This window comes from Leptosomus discolor, chromosome 6 (assembly GCF_034619465.1).
Source record: "Leptosomus discolor isolate bLepDis1 chromosome 6, bLepDis1.hap2, whole genome shotgun sequence".
Classification (NCBI taxonomy): Eukaryota; Metazoa; Chordata; class Aves; order Leptosomiformes; family Leptosomidae; genus Leptosomus; species Leptosomus discolor.
This window is the reverse complement of record NC_141396.1, coordinates 50735628-50752847: the sequence shown is the minus strand read 5'-3', so window position 1 is coordinate 50752847 and position 17220 is coordinate 50735628. Positions and strand designations below refer to the sequence as shown.

Below are 17220 nucleotides of genomic sequence, written 5' to 3'. Positions count from 1 at the left end.
TGGGAAGAAACTAATTAAGTAAATGCCAAATTCCAGAATCCTTTACATTTACTTAAGTGAAGCTATGGCACAGCTTCTGTAGGCAGTAAAAAAGTTTGAAGAATTTTACTTTGCCAAAAAAGGAGCAGTTATTTTGCAGAATCAGCTACATCACTATGCACTGTAAGGGGAAGTGGAGCAAGAACAATGTCATGTCACTTTCAAGTTATACTGAGCACTGGAAGAATGGGGCAGTTCAAAAATTTCCACAGGAGATGACTAGAATTCCTGAAATGTTCTGTTTTCTCCTTGGAAAACACACACCAGTGGCCACAATGCAAACCTATTTGTAAAGTTTTGTATTTGTCACGCAGTTCTCACTTACTCTTTTAGGTTTTGGACATAAATCTCCAGCTGGAGATCTAGAAAAAGCTAAGCACCCAACTGTGGTAGTAACTCCCATATGTTACAATCGGCCTATTATGTATGGAAAGTAAAAGCAGTCCCAGCATACCTTTAATTTGCAGCAGCATTAGCTTCTTGTATGGCACAGCACTGTTGTTAGAGTTTTGCTCTGTTAGATTAACGCTCCGCAGGCTAACGTTGCTGAAGTTCTCTTTGCTTGCCAAGCCAGCAAGTGCTACTTCTGAGAAATTTGAGTTTGTAGACACTTGTACATAAAAAGAAGTTGGAGAAAAAACACACAAAACCCAAAAAAGGACATAATTATAAAAAATTGGTTGTTACATTAAAAAAATTATTTGCCCCCATTATTTCCATTTCTTCTCCTTCTCAATACCAACAGCAGACCCAGGTTGAACTCATATTACTGCTGGCCCAAGAGCTTTGTGGGTTTCGTAGTACCTAAGTTTCTAGATATCATCCAAGAGGTCAATTGTCAGTGTCAGAATTATGTTATTTGGCAGAAATACCAGCTTTGCTAGGAAACATGTATTACCCAATGTTTTGTGAAATACTGTGTAGATCTTCAGTGCCTTATAATTGATTAATGATAAAAGACAGCAGAGCAGCCAAGGCTAATTAACTGAAATTTCCTTCAAATTTGTCTCAGTCAGTGTGATGCAACAGCCATTTACATTTCGAAGTCTTAGTCATGTCTTACTGTAAACTAAAAGCCTAAATTCTTGTCTACTTTTGCTTATTTCTCAAGGAAAGAAAAAACACTTTATGAAGTTATAAGTCAGGGAAATCCTTCTTGTCAAATGGCAACAAAGTATTACATATGTAATCAGTGTTTCCATCAATACAGGCAATATTTAAAGATGAGCTCTCTTTATTAAAACATAATAAGGAAAACTTGTACCCAAAATCGTAAAAGTGGCTTGACAAACCTTTGAATAAATTTTACAACATCTTTTGCTGTCCATCTGGTTGTCAGAGGAAAGCAGTGTAACTAGTAAAACACAAAGCCCTGCCACAGAGCACTGATCCTTTATGTAAATTAATCTTTCAGAGTCAGGAAGGATAATTCCAGTTTCTGAGAGAAAACCAGGACCCAAAATTGAGGCCAGTGTACCTGAACAAAAGTTTATCTCTTCTTGCCAGCTCTCCCCTCCAGCATAACGTAACACTAGATCTGCTTTCCTTGATCTCTTGTCCTCACCCTGCAGGTGCAGCGGCACTCTCTCTGCCCAAGGTGACTGTGCTAAAAATACATAATTAAACCTACGCACAGGAGGGGGCTGTAGCTAGCTTTCCTTGAGGAAGTCTCACACACATGCCCTTCTCTCCAGACCTTCCAGGCAGTCTACATTCAACCTCACACCTCAATCAATTTATGGCTTCTCAGAGAATATGTTCCATTCCTTCAGTTGAGGTTTTTGTGTTGGGATTTTTTTTTTGTTTTGTTTTTAATTAAAATAGCAAGACAGTGTCTTGTACAAATCATCCTGTTAGCTTACTTTTTTCTACTTTCATTCGCTTTGACTCCATGAAGGCAACATTCAGTCTTTGTTCAGTATATTCATGAAGAATATCTTCTCTTGCTGCCAGCATTTTCAGGGGGTTTCTTGAGGACTGGACTCTGCGTGTAGGCCTAACTGCACGTTTGTGCTCTGCTACAGAAGATATTAACCTGAAAAGCAAGCAGTGTTTATAATCATCAGTTAATTTTCCTAGTCAGAATCATCTCATGACAAGAAATCTGCTTTGATATTGGGTGTGACATTTGTTAGGAAATCAGGATCAGTTCCTTGAATCAGGCAGAAGAGTGAGTTCAGAAATGTGGAGAAGAATTAGACATGCCCAGTACTAAGCTATCTACAAGATGACTTAAAGCCGAACATTTTGACCGCTGTCCCTATGTCTGCATTCAAAACAATGGGAAAAAAAAACCAACTAATAGTTCTTACTTTGGTGCATAAGGATCAAAGATGGCATCAAAGTCCTCATCAAGGTCCAAAGGCACTGAGGAGGAAGGGAAATCCACATGGCGATAAAATTTGGAAAACGTTTCATCATCATCCAGCTTCATTACCTCTTTCACAGATTTTCCTGTAACTGTCAGCACGGTCTCTTGCATCCCAGCAACTGTGGGAAAAAAACCCCAACACTTCACCCAATAAATAACCATACTAGAATTTCTAAGTCCAGAAAAGGTAAACATGGCTTGTTTGGTAGTTGTTGGGGTGGGGTTTTGGTGGTGTTGGTGGGTTTGTTTTGTTTTGTTTTGTTTTAATTGATGGAATTTGAGGGAGACATGGTAGAAAAGTCTGTTGGAAAAGAATAGTAAAAATGGATTGTAACTGCTACTCATGTGCAATCATCTTTATTACAAAATGGTTGGGAAATATGGCTGAATAAGAACGTTAGGCACTATCAAAAATGAGTTGTTTTGGTAGGATGATATAAGCATTTTATGGTCTTGTATATTCCATCTTGCCTCCAACCACGTAATAAATACCTTCCTTTGGAAAGATCTACTAGACCTACGAGTGGAAAAGCCACTCCTTCACACTAGTGAGTATGGCACAATCATTATCGTATGCTAGTGCCTCCTCTGTTGAAATTTGACACTTTACAAATTACAAAAGGATTTTGTCTTACTAATGGAGGACAGGCATATGAGATGGAAACACCAGAGAACTCTAGACAGCTTCAGAGGTAGCCAACAAGCTGTACAAGGAAGCGGTATGAGCTGCTACAGAGAGTCAGTTTTCAAAAAAGTAGGAAGGTGAATGAATTGTGCTTGGGAGCAGCATAGTGTCCTATCTTGAATTTAATAAGATGAAACTACATTTAAAGCTGTTTCACTTTATATGGCAATATGGCTCAGACTGGCTGTGCGGTTTTAAGAAATTTTGCTCTCAAGAAGAATGTGTACATCGAGTATAGAGAAAGAAGAAAGCTATTTTAGGCACTTGTGACTTACTCTTTTGTACATTTGTAATACAATAGCATAAGGCTTTTTTGTTAAAATTTAGCCAAGATTGAATCACAAAAATAAACTGTGTGATCAGTAAGTGCAGCCTGAACAAAGACTGTTCAGGTTCTGTTACCACGTATTTTAACTAAGAGGTACTTCAAGTGATTTACTGAAGTCAGAGAGTGGGTACGTTGCCACCTTTGGTAACTCTACCAACCTTTGTTATTCAGCCTTCCCAAGAACGACTCCAACTTGTCAAGCTTCATATCTGATTCCAATTGCATATCAGGCCTGGCTTCAATTTCTAAGCAAACCAGAAAGTAAAACTTGTTAATGGACAGGAAGTAAAAATGCCTGAACGTATTTCAGCCATTCTTATTCCTTACCTTCCAAGGGCTTTGTAACTGGAGTGGTAGACTTCTGCCGGTTACTGAAAGGGGATGCTACTGGTGTTAGCGCACTTGGAGAAGCCAGGCCTGCATAAGAACAGAGAACATAGGAAGTGCAGTCCAGGGTCAGCCCGTGTTTCCAACAATGGTGACAGGGGAAGCTATTTAGGGAAAACAGACAAGCCTGGTCTCTTCCTACAGTCCCTCATACTTCCCCAGCCTCCACAACTGTTGTATGGATGGCAAAGCGTACTGCCCTGTCTGCTCCTTAAATCAACAGCAGCCTCAGAAACTGTCCCATTCACAAGAACAAAGCTTTGTTTTCAAGTATCTGTAAGCAAGCTAACACAAGACACACGCTTTCTCCTGACTACAGTAATTTTGCTTGTTTTCAAGGTAGCAGCAGTTCACTTGGTCTATGTTTTCAACTCCAGTTCTACCACAAGCCTGTTCTTAACAAAAAGATATGCTTAGCAGGGAAACTACCAAGATCTTGCTTGGCACCTTCACCACCACCACCTCCTCAGCCCCCCTTATTTAATGAAAATCCATCTCTATTGGTACACATAGCGGGATGCATCTAACCCGTGGATGCTGTCCCTGGATTAAGCAGTAATTCTTGGGCCCTGTTGCATTTTCAAGAACATGTGGAAATGGAAGTAGAAATGGAAGTCAGAGTCCCCATCATATCAAGCACTACTCCCTCCTTTTGTGATACTCTCCTCCCTCCTTTTCAGTAACTATCATAAAGCAATTCATTTTGGACCCAGTGGATAAAATAAGATGTTTTTGTTTAGTTCTTTTCACGTGAATCTATGTTGCTCCAGTAAGAGATATGGCACTCTATAGATTTCGTGGGTTTTATAGGTAGAAAAAGCATACTGAAGTAAAGAATTGCATTTATTACTTCTTGTTGCCTAGACTTTCAGTAACTGGGGAAACTGACATTTAAACTTTCCTCTAATATCTATTTTCCACTTAGCCATAGCTTACTAATTACCAAGCCACATAAGTTTAAGCCTCTAGTTATTTTGATCAGATTAAACTGATCTCCAACAGATATTGGGAGATTACATACTAACTATGTTTCCACTATCTTTAATGGAACTCCTAGCAAGTCGTAACTGTCGAACACCAAGATAGATTTAGAACAGAATTGAGTAGCTTTTCCACAAATAATTTTTCTTCCCTATTACCTCAGAGACTCAAAATTCCAGCAGGTTTTAAATCAACTGGTAAAGCCTTCATCAAGACGTATTTAAGAGGACACAGCTCTTAAGCAGCTCTCCCAGGACTTAATCCACAAGACCACATTGAGAACTGCTTCAGATGTTAGTAAAGGATCACCTTCCAATTATGACTGAAAAATTCTCAGCCATAAGAAACAATTAAAATACAGCATCTGAACACATGTATATAACAAGGATTTAATTTTGCATTGCTTTCTCATCATACCTTAAATTAAAAACCCATCATGATAATTTATTCTTTTAGGCGACAGAAATAGCACACATCTGAATAAAATTCCACTTGGGCTACTTTTATTGAAGCTGCTGTCACTGGATTACCTTGCTTCTCCAAAAGAATGATTGCAGCACCTAAAGAGATCCTTTCAAGGTATTTTTCTTTTCCCATTAAGAAGAGCAAACGTTATTACCTTCTACTCCTTTCCAAAGACCAATCTATTTGGCAAAAAAAAAAGCAGTCTGTAGACAACGGAACACTTTTTCTTGGCGACCGTCCAAAATAGGTTAGTCTTGAAAAACTGACCACTGGCATTTCTAGTGGCAAAACAATGTAAGCAGCAGCTAAGATATGCTACTAATAGATGTAATTCCTAATACCATGTACCTGTTTATCTTCCAACAGAATGTGGCTTAGATTGCAAATGGAGTTACTCCCTGTTGCAATACTGTCCTCACTCCACAATGATTTTTTTTGGTGGTTGTCACTGACCTCAAGGTTCATTGTTGCTGTATTTAATAACCAGGTTCTTGTAACAAAACAAAATTTAATATTCATTAACCAGAACAGATCAGTTTAGATGTCTTCTTCCCAAAGCTACCATTTTCCCAGGCGCACTGCATGAATAGCTATATTTCTACCATGTACAGCCTTCAGAGACTCCTGTCCACTTCAGAAGAGTGATTGCACCTGGAAACAGTGACTGAATTCAAAAGATCTCCAAAACATCAACATTGCTCCCTTGTCATTTCTACTCCCTGCTTCTATGCAGAAATCTGTTCAGTGATTTCTTCAGCCAAACTCAACACTCCAAGTTGAGGACCAAAACAGCATCCATAAAAACAACATGTGTTTGCTAAATATTCCCAGTGATCCTCAGAGCAGGGCAAGTGCCAGCAATAGCAACAACTAGATTTCACAACTCTTCTCTAGACAGTGCACCTGGGTTTTCAAAGGAAGAATAAATAAGAAAGAATAATCCAACTGTGCCCTCTGGCTTGTATTAGAAAGAAAACCGAAACATATGACTCTTCAAGTGATTGACTACCACCCGTCAGACAGAGCCCAGTAATAACTGGATGGTAGTGCAACAGCACAGAACAAAATGGATCAATACCAACGAACGCAAGAAGCTAGAGTGAACAGCCTCATGACAATCATGTCCTCCTCTTGCTAAACATGGATACTGTTTCTGCACAGCTTTTGCTTGACTTTATTTTGACTAGACAGATAAGCAGCGGCTTGTTTATATTAGGATCATTTCATCACTGACCTTTTTTTACCATTCGGCCAGCTACAGTGAACTGTGTGGAGTCATTGGCTGCTCCTTTACCCTTGGACTTCCAGGCTTCTTCTCGAGCTGTAATTAGGTGTTTCCTTTCTTCAATGGTCATCTGACTCTCTTGGTTATCTGCCATTCTCTGCTTTTTTTGGGGGAAAAGAGAAAGAGATGTTTACAAGAAAATATATAAACTGACCAGGATCTATGCTCTTTGACCTTTTCTTGAAACTACTAGCCAAGGCAAATGGTATCCCTGTAAGCAAAGCAAACCATTTACTCTGCATATGATTTTCCAGACCTTGTTCTGTTGAAGCATGACTTCCTGCACTACTGAGATCACTAAACTGACTTTCAGCAGATGTTTTCAAGTGTGCAAATCTGGAGGTGGCCCAGGGAATAACAAAGAAGAAATTTAACTTCAGCTGGTGATTTCTGAATCGGTCTCTCACAGTAACTCAATTCTCCAGGCAGGATTAGCAGCCTTATCTCTCCAGAGGCTGCTCACTTTAGTTCCTATGTCAGCTTGCTCTACTGAATATTTTTCCAATGACTGTGATCATCTCTTCCCCCCTGCTCTTTTTTTTTTTTTTTTAGGTCAGCTTTTCTTGCTTGCTTTAGAGGGTGGCAGCCAACAGCTTGAGTGATTAGAAGCAGCTAGGAGCACTAAGTATCTTAGTGCCCTCCTAACACAAAGGATTGATGACAGTACATTAAACAGGAAAGAAACCGAATTTACATACTCTGCTGTAGCTAGGTCGGGCCAAAGAAATATTGCCTCAATGCACTTATCTTAAAAAAGTAGCAACATTTCAGGGATTATACTGCATAGAAATCAAGTATAAAAGTACTTTTAGTGCATGGGACTGTCAACTCTAGAATTACTTCCAAGTTGTGTACCATTTGGCATTTTTCTTTACAACCTAGCTGCTAGAATTGAAAAACCACATTAAAATCTAAAGCTTTATCACAGATCTAGCTCATTACAACCACAGAGGGGAAATGAAAAAGGACCCAAAAGCTTGTGAACACAAAGTAAACACTCTTCTCCATTTCAAGGTACAAGGAAGAGATATGAACCCAGATATTCTTATCTATTTGTTTTCTTAAAAATCAATCAGACTAAATAAATCAGTCACTTTATATAACTTGTGACTGCAAAGGACACACCAAAATAGAGATTTAGTAGTTTTCAGCATTTACCAGTAACAGTATCCATCAGCCAGAAGAGTAAAGCCAAGCCAAGAAGTGGCTTGTACAAGGATTAGGATATGAGAGCCCTGCACACCTTCCTCTGGTTCCATGTACCTCTGCAGCCTTCTGCAGTAATGCTTGTGCTCTCTTTATTAGGAAAGATGGGTGGGCAGCCAGACACTATGACTGAAAGTCATGATAATCAAGATAAAAACCTCTGATTGTTCCCTAGAAGTCCAAAACGTTCGACAGAAATAACAAGATGCAAGTCTATTCAATATTGCTTGCTCTTCAGTAAAAGCATCTGAATGCTTAAAATAAAAACACTGGAAGTAATCTCTGTTCGCTTCCCCCAGTCTCTACCCATTTCAATGTCCGAAGCACAGCCACCTCTGGTATGAACAGCTGGTAGAAAAAAAACCTCACAGTAACATACTAAAGGAGCCCTTGGCAGGAAATTAATATGTACCTAATGAAACCACAAGAAAAATTTCAAACACAAAACAAGTACTCTTAACTTAGTGAAGATGCTGGCTTTGATTACAATAGAAGCGAGGGAGGGGCAGGAAGAAGTAGAGTCATATGGATTCTTTCTTTCTCTTAAGTGACATGGGGCTTAATTTTGTATTCTGTCTCCAGCAAATACCTGAAGCTCCAGAGTCTACAGAGCTGCTGGAAATTCTGAGGACACAGACCTAGAATGTGTATATGTTAATCACTGCACATGTAAATTGTAAGAAAGAACCTGAGTAATTCTGGAGCCTTGTCAATGGAAAAAAAGAGAGTAAGTAGCTGTCCAACAATAGAAACAAACATTCTATGTATTTTTTTTTTTTAATGAAGATTTGAAGCTGCTCCGTTGGGCAAGACATCCTTAGAGTTCCTAAAAAAAAAATTAAATCAGGCTGAATGTGTATGTTACAAAACTCAGAGCGATTCCATATTAGATCTCTTCCTAATGCATGAAGACTTCCTCTATTAATAAACAAATTAACTAAAAAAAAATTTATAAGCTTAATAGACACCAAGCAACCTCTAACCTATTTAATTTGCTCTAACAGTCCTGGTGAAAAACAAAAGTGTATGTGATGCTTAAAAGAAAGAATCATTTTCTATAGCTGGAAAATTAACATGAGCCAACACAACTGTCAAATTTCAGAACAAATACACCTGGTAATTGGGAGTAGTTTAGAAAGCCTTCACAATTGCCAAATGACAGCATTTATGGAGCAATGAGTTGGTCAAAGCACATTCTGATCGGGACAAAATACGACAAGAAAGGTAAAACGCGACAAGCTTTTAAGTGCAAATTTTATTTCCAAGTTAAAAAAAAAAAAAGATGCGAAAGAAGAATAAGTCTCAGATTTGTAATAGTGACAGTTTGCTAAGGGGAGCTAAAGATCCCAATAAAAGCCAAAACAATAATTATTTTAGTGTGTCAGGAATAAATAAAAGCTTAGAAAGACAACAGCTTCAATGCTTTTTTCCATTAAAAAAAAAAGATGTTAACATTCAATGAAATATTCTACTTTGTCAAGAAAAATACATCCATGTGTTCACGGTAACTCTTGTTACAGAGAAATGATAAATTCCTAAAATGAAGTGAAATAGAAAAAGGATCAGATGGACTGGCATCCAACAACATGAAATAACTGGAATAGGAGGTGCCCCAAACACAAGCAGTGATTTTTTGGGGGAAAAAAAAAAAAAAAAAAAAAAGGCATTTGAAAATGAGTAAATGTGTAGGGCTGATAAAAGCTCAGATGGGGACACTATTTAGAAGCAGTAGAACTAAAGCATGTAGGTACAGGTCACACAAGATGTGTGTTGTTCCATACGCTCATGGGAAGACTGTTGTAAGACAATCAATAAAGAATCAAAGCACAGGCACATAATTAATGCCATTCCATGTGGCATTATGGAAAACAGGTTTAATCAAAATGGTGAGTTTGATGAGATCAAGTATGATTAAATATGTTAACAGAGTTACCTCTGATTTCTTTAATATATTAGACAATCACAGATGACACTCTGGAAGTTTTTTTGAGCAATATAAAAATCAGTGCAGTTTACAGGCTGCAAACTAGTTAACGGACTGAAAAATTATTTCTAAACAGAAAAGAGCCATGCAGTGATCTGATTCATTCAACTGTGAGCAAAATGTTTTCTTGCACATGGAAAAAAGACATAGTTCTGCTGAGAAGACCCTCAGGATGACACCAACATAGTCATGAAGACAAAGAAGAAATAACACACAGATGGGTAAAAAAAAGATTATCAGAAAATTCTGGTAAACAAGGCTTTTAAGAAAAATCTTATTTGATAAGGGAAATCAGCAAAACCCAGACAATTAGGAAGACAGAAAAAGATGAGAAAAATTCTCATGGAACAGTTGTTCCAAACAGATAATCTGTACTGCAATAGCTCATCCATTTCCATCCTCTACACTTCTATCCAGGATGCTGACAGTTTTGAACAGTTACAGGAAAGGGCTAAAATATTTTTTCAAGATTTGAAAAAAAAAAAATCTACTTCGGATTAAATCAGAAGAGTATTTATTTTTACTGAAGAGAAGGTTAAGTTTTACCCAGTGAGAGTAATTACACATGAAAAATTACTTAATATTGCAGTGAATTTTCTGTATGTTGACAGTTTAGAATAAAGACTGCATATTTTTCCAAAAGGTCTGTTTTAAGTCTGAGGAGGAGTTACAGACTCAATGCAAGAACAGTTAGAAACAGAAATTACTTTTCTCCCACTGCCTGGCTAGGCTGGATGATGATATTGGTCTTTTCTAGCACTGTAACACATTTCCTGGGGGTATGCCACTGCTTTTGCAGCGTCAGTTCATGCTAAGAAAGGGTTCACATCTAGGCGATGCTCCATTTTGTACCTTACAATTTTCCAGTCCAAGCAGTATCCCCTTTAGGTCACAAGAACACAACTGATAGGAGTCCGTTAGCATGCTGTTTGTTGTTTGGGGTTTTGCTTTGTTTTGGGTTTTTTTGATGCAAGAAATAAGAGAATTAATGGTTTTCTACATTGAAGATCAAGGCTGCCCCTACCTGGGGGAGTCCAAACCAGGAATGAACATAGAAAATGTATTTTTCAAATGGAGGATCCATTTAAAACCAACGTTATAAATTATATAAAAGAAGAATCTAAAAAGTATCTATTTGCTTTTTAATACAAGAACGTCTCTAGTTTAGGCTCCTAAGACAAAGCACAAGAAGAATCCAACAGTTTTACAAGTATGGAAAACTTCTGCATTGTTTTCCTCTGCAACTTTATGTAGGTCTTGTTATAAGGAGAATGCAAATGCACGTCTTTCTGTTCAGAAGTGGTTTAAGCAAAATAGAACATACTGAACTTGTGTTTGGTGTAAACAACCAAACTATTAATTGTGCCAGAAAACAAACCAACCAATCTGCATGCACTATGCGAGAAGGGAGCGGCTTTCTCAGAGGGCAGGATGTCGCTCACCATGGTCAATGGAAAGATGAACACTTTTTGGGTGTGATAGATGGGATGAACAGCCCATTGAAGGACCTCCTCTCACTACTGAAGGGATATTATGTTATTAAGTTAGACTCTATATTTAGTTCCTAGATACACAGAGACGGTGAACTCTGTCACAACAAAATGAATAGGTTATCTGAAGTAAGTAGTAATAAAGTTGTATTAAATCCGCAGCTCCCAGAGAAGAGGTAACACTAACACATTTCAGTTACTAGCCCCAAACTTAATTTTTAATTAAAAAAAAAAAATTCAGAGTAAAAGATCATCCTCAAAAACAGCTATGAAAGTGAATGTGGAAACGGTAGTCAAAATTTTTATTGTAGTTCCAGTAGCCTCTGCCATAATCATCATCCGATGTTCTAGCAGTGAGTATCTGCCCCTTGGATTCACTGCCATTACGCATGCTGGTCAGAACACTCCCCACATGCAACATACACTGTATTTTGTGTGCGAATGAAGAACTCAGCGGATTCCTCATAGTACTACAACCACAGATCTGAGCTGGGAGGCAAGGGACAAGAAGGTGTAATAAAGCAGAAGTAGATTTGCATAGATCTATTGGGACCTTCCAGTGAACTCTCCTTGTTTCCTCATGTTTTTCTTCACCTTGTTTCTTTACCCACTCCTGCCTTTGCTTTTTTTACCTCTGATCATATGAAACAGGTACTGTTTGCTCAGATCAAGATCCAGTATTCTATTTCTGCTCAAAGACAACTTTGTTACCTAGCTCTAGTTGAAGAAAGTTTCTATTTCTCATTATCTATTAATTCGTAAGTAAATTCTTCAAGTTGTTTATGATGGAATTGCAGACATACGGACATGATTTTGAGGAACACTTCACAAGAAGCTTCTCTAACATTTACTGGAACAGCAGCAGAACTCTATTCCCAAGCAAACACAAAGTTAACTCTGTTACTGCAAGTTGCTTTGGGAACGTGCATCTTAGATCTGAATGTCAATTTTCTGTCTTACTCCAATAATTAAATAGGAAGTTTATACAGCACTTCACCTTCCACCTCCAAGGATGACGCTCATCAGAAATCAGACAGCTTGATTCTTTCAAACTAGTACTACAGACCTTAAAGGAAGAAAGAGAGAGAAAAGCAGGAAGATGGGACAGTCAGAGAATAGAAGCAGGATGCGCCAAGGCAAAAATCCCTTAGACAGGGACTAGAGAAAAGCACTATAAGAAAGTCATCTCTGAACTAAAGCAGCTTGTTTTTTACAGTTGATAAATTAGATGATTTTATGTCTTACATTGTATATGCACATCACTTACAGATAAGACGGGGTACACAGCATTTTATGCTAAAATAAATACTGTGCAGTTACATATTGCTCCTTTTATATACCCTTTTTAACAACTTGCAAGTTCTTAGCGTTATAATGAATGCAATAATATCTTCTTCTTTTACTTTCTCACCTATATACCCTAACAGATACAGAATTTTTAGAAAAGCAACCTATAAGAGAAACACTAGCAGAATGTATATTGAAGAAGAGTACACAGCATAGTGGCATAATACTATGTTTCTTTAAAGCAGCATTTACTAAGCTGGTGAATCAGTTAAGAGGATTATCAATTTCCTATGTAAAAAAAAAAAAAAATCCTGTCAAAATGTGCTTACTTTAAATTGTTGAGCATTTAAATTGTGCAGACTTTTGCTCACCTGATTAATAGGTAGAAAAGGATGAAATTTATGGAGAACGGGTATAACGGGAGAGTAAGTAGAAGCATATACAGGTTCCTATGACAAGGACAGAAGCAAAGCAAAGGAATTAGAAAAGAACTGGACTATCAGAAATGGAGACAGGGTGGGAAAATAACTCCTCTTCCACAAATTTCTTAAAATGAAGTAAACCTGAATTTTTTCATCTTCTAGAAATGCTTTCCCTATTGGAAAGCCAGGGATCAACAATGTTGTCATAACACAACAGCATGTTTACCAAAGCCATTCCATGCAGGAATTAAACAAGTTAGTAAGAATATCACTACAACTCAACACAGAACAAAATGTCACAGCCAGAAGATACACTTCTCATATGCCGGTAATTTTTATGTCTCTGTTTTCATGCACCATTAAATTGATGAACCACGTCAACCACAATGTGAATAATTCTGCTGCAAGTTTAATCAGACCCTGCTAAATAACAAGCCATCTATTTTCTGGACGAAAGGAAAGAATGACTACTAAAAGTGGGATGCTCAAAAGCCATCTGGAGGGAATTACTAAGCCTACCGCACTCAGCGAAGGTGAGTTCACCATTCTAAACAAAGCCTACAAATAACCCCTGCCTCAGAGCTGGGCTTACCCAAAGCTGATTAGACATGGCTTTATCATCTATAATTCTTTTTCCTTTCTATAGGTTAAAGCAAATGTGGAACATCACACAGAATATGGGTAAATGCAGCTCATTAAAGTGGCTCAAAACGAAGCCTAATCATTAGAGTTTCAGCTTTGATTAGAACTGGATATGAGCACTTGGTGGATGCCACACAGGAAATGGATAAAACTATTACTCCAGCAAGAGACTACTATTTTGCTTAAAGGTCATTTTTTAAGGACTTACCCCCTTTAAGATTTTTATACTCTTCATCTCTGAGTAATTTTGAATTGACTGTTCAGCTCTAGCCTTTAACAACAGTGCTGAGCTGTAATTTGAACTTGCTATAAGAATTTAAGTGCATTTCAAATGCCATTCACTGCTTTAATGCGACTGCAATACAGCTGGTAATCACATTAATCAGGGAGTATGTTAAAAATGGCTGACTATAAAATAGGAATTTTAATTCCAGTAAATCTTGCTATTTTGATACTAAGGACAATTAGTTAATTTTTCTACCCATGAAAAAACCCAACAAACTGGAATTCTTCCACCATCTGGCCTAAGATGATGGATACAAATATAGTAAATCCAAAATGTTTTTCCCAAATAAAAGAGGGTATTTTTTTTCCAGTAAGATATTCCTCAGTGTACAGTTGTTCCCCTGATGTTAGAGCTATTCCTTGACCTGTCCAAGTACATTTTAACATACATACAAATAATTTAAGAAGTCTCACAGCCTCCAACAAATTTTCCTCCTATGTGCAGTGATCATCAAAACAGATGCTGGACCTCCAAGTAAATCTCAACTTCCCCCCTCATCTGTATCTCCTGGAGTTAGTTCCTTAGTCTTTTTTTTCCCCTATTTGAGGCTGCTCTGTCAGCTTTTCCATGAATTTTATGATTTTTCTACAGTTTAGCCTATATATAAATGACTATAACACATTTGGAGAAATATCTCACTATGCAGACAACTGCACAGAAGCATTTTGACTAGAAGTGATCAAATAGCACTATTTAATGTAACTTTTATTAAGAGTATGAATCTTTCAACTTTTCTTGTTTATAAGAAATACAAATGTACTCTAATAACTTCTATTTTATACAGCTATGCTTCAATAATCAAATCTCTAGAACAAGTTAGTCTCTTTTAAGAGACACACACATGAAAGAAAACCTAAAAAGCTATCTGACACATTAACAGAAGTGACATACTGCAACTACAAACTTCAGGCATTATTTTGAACCAGCAGTGTGTGACAGAAGTTCACAGACCCTTGGTATTGATGCATGACTGCCATGTGTGGAAACTGTATTCTAACTAGCTCAAAAGACAGTCATCAATACAACTCCTGCATTTTTATTGCAATCCAGCAACAGAAAACCCTAAGATTCTTAAGTACATCGTAGTCTCAAAGCTCTTCTACAAATAGACTTCAGTGGCACACTGCTTCATGGTCCTCAAAGGATAATAGTCATCACATTGATTAATTATCAATAATAGTATACCCAGATTTAAGGGCAGCCAACATGGTGTGTTGTAAGCAGTGTCATCAACTTAGTGAAGCTTGGCATTATTTACCATGTATCACATAACAAATCAGCATCACAAATACCAATACAGTTCAAGGAGTTGTGTATCTAGTAAGACTAGCCTTTTGTCTTACACATCCAAGATTTCACCCCTTGGCAGACATGCAAATCCTTTGATTTAGGCTCTGAATAGCCAAGAGCTAACATGAACCAACAGAGTGGGTGACCCAGTGTCACAGAAACACCCACTGCTAGCATTGTCACTTCAAAGCTTGTACTCTTCAAGCACTTCATGCTCACTTACTTTAAAAGCCTAACTTGTGCTATGCTGAGTGAAGCTGCTGCACATGGTAACACAGCAGGGAGGATATGGGTGCTGGGGAGCAAGAAGAGAGAACAAAGATTTTCTCTCTGCCCTAATCTTGGCAGCTGCTTAAAGCTTTTCCTCAACCCCATTGTCTTTAGCTGGAGTACATTTGTTATCTGATCTCAACAGTTGTCATTTTGGAGACCAGCCTGTTAAAAATGTGACCGCAATTTTGCTTTCCTCGCTGAAACTATTTTGGCTTTAGGACATCTTTCAAACTAGCAACTGGATTTTTGAGCAAGTCCACAGGGCAAAACCAAACTGCAGAAATTAGCTTTCTTGTTTTTCTGTCCAGTTAACACACCACCCTTGATGAGTCACATGTTCAGGCACAGATTTACCCTCAATAATGACAGACTATGTAACAACTTCAATACACTGGAGCCTTTTTGTTATTGTCTACCTATACTATTTAATTGAAGCAGCATTTTCAAAACTAAGTAATAGGACCCAAAGATTACTGTCCCCACTAGTAAAATTTATAACACAAATTTTATCTTCACTTGTCCTCTGTGAAAGTACTTCTTCAAAAATTAAAGGCTTTTGAAACAGCCTATTTTATCTGGCACTGTTATTCAAAATACTAGACTCAAAGGGAAGCAACTCTACATTAGTCCTGTAGTTTGAACCAGCAGTCCATTTTGAAGCAAATCTCCCAATGACCCTCACTTTTCTGTGCTTCGGTTCACATTGCAGAATGCACAGACTTTTGGATGAAACTAAGCCCTGAAGTGCACTCCTGGATTCCCACGTAATACCAGGGCTGCTAACAGCAGCCAGGCCACAGGAGCAGACTAAATTTAGCCTGAAGCAAAACTTCACTGAAGCAAAATGAGCAAGTATGGCATGGATAGCAGGTCCTCATCAGTAACTGTTCTGCTTTACAGATCCACTCCTGCTGGGCAACATAACTTACTCATGTATAGACATAGCCAGAGCATGCTAACAACGTGGACTTCCCTTTACCCATCTCCCACTCTATTCACCAACACAGACCTTGTCCAGATGGTTTTGGCTATCCACAAACACCAAAGATCATGCAAGATAACCAAAAGCCAAATTGCTCATGGATGCTCTGGTACTGCATTTCCTCAGTGCTTCTAGGATCCAAAATTACTGCTCAAAAAAAAAAAAATGTGCACAGAGACAGCTTTAGGAATCTGAAATTTTCACAAGCTCACTCACACTAAAGAAAACACCTGAACTTAAAGTCTGAAGACAATTTTATTGGGGAGAAAAAGGCTTCAATCATTATACCTGTACATTCCAGAAACCTTACAAACCCACTTACTGGTTCATAATCTGCTGATATAAAGACACTGTAACCAATATTATATGTCCCAAGACAGTGAAGAGATTCTCGTTTAAAGAGCTCTCATGCTGGGAGAATTGCTTTTTAAACAAGCCTGACAACAAAAGGAATAGCAGGAGCTAGCAGCTAATATTAGGCATGCCTGTCTAGTTGGATGCATCTTCAAGAAGCTGAAGCATTTCAAGCAAGACGTTTTTTCCAAACAAGGATAGAGTTACCTTCTTCAACAGCTGCTCAACTTCTTGCATCTGTGCACTGCGATCAGTGACAGACACTTTTGCATATTCCTGCTTTTTGCTGAGCCTGCTCTTCCAATCTTCTTCACCACTCTTCTTCAGCAATGCCAACCTAGAAGAAAAACCATGCCAACAGGTAACTTTAAACACTGTACTTCCTGTTGTCCTCAAAAGCTACCCTTACTGTTTCAGTAATACTGCATTCAAGATAATTTGAAATTAAGTTTTCTAACATTAA

At 38.0% G+C, this 17220-nt stretch overlaps 1 protein-coding gene across 2 annotated transcripts in view; it reads right to left on the bottom strand.

Annotated features, from left to right (window-relative positions):
* SVIL (supervillin) overlaps positions 1 to 17220 on the bottom strand; it is a 105826-nt gene that overhangs the window by 15200 nt on the left and 73406 nt on the right. For both annotated transcript variants that reach the window (XM_086466384.1, XM_086466383.1), the window contains 9 exons: positions 16965 to 17094; positions 12880 to 12957; positions 12219 to 12287; positions 6491 to 6641; positions 3751 to 3840; positions 3582 to 3668; positions 2352 to 2529; positions 1902 to 2074; positions 494 to 649 (listed from right to left, as the gene is read on the bottom strand). In XM_086466384.1, the coding sequence (XP_086322510.1) occupies positions 494 to 649; positions 1902 to 2074; positions 2352 to 2529; positions 3582 to 3668; positions 3751 to 3840; positions 6491 to 6641; positions 12219 to 12287; positions 12880 to 12957; positions 16965 to 17094 (1112 nt within the window). The remainder of the gene's footprint in view (positions 1 to 493; positions 650 to 1901; positions 2075 to 2351; positions 2530 to 3581; positions 3669 to 3750; positions 3841 to 6490; positions 6642 to 12218; positions 12288 to 12879; positions 12958 to 16964; positions 17095 to 17220) is intronic.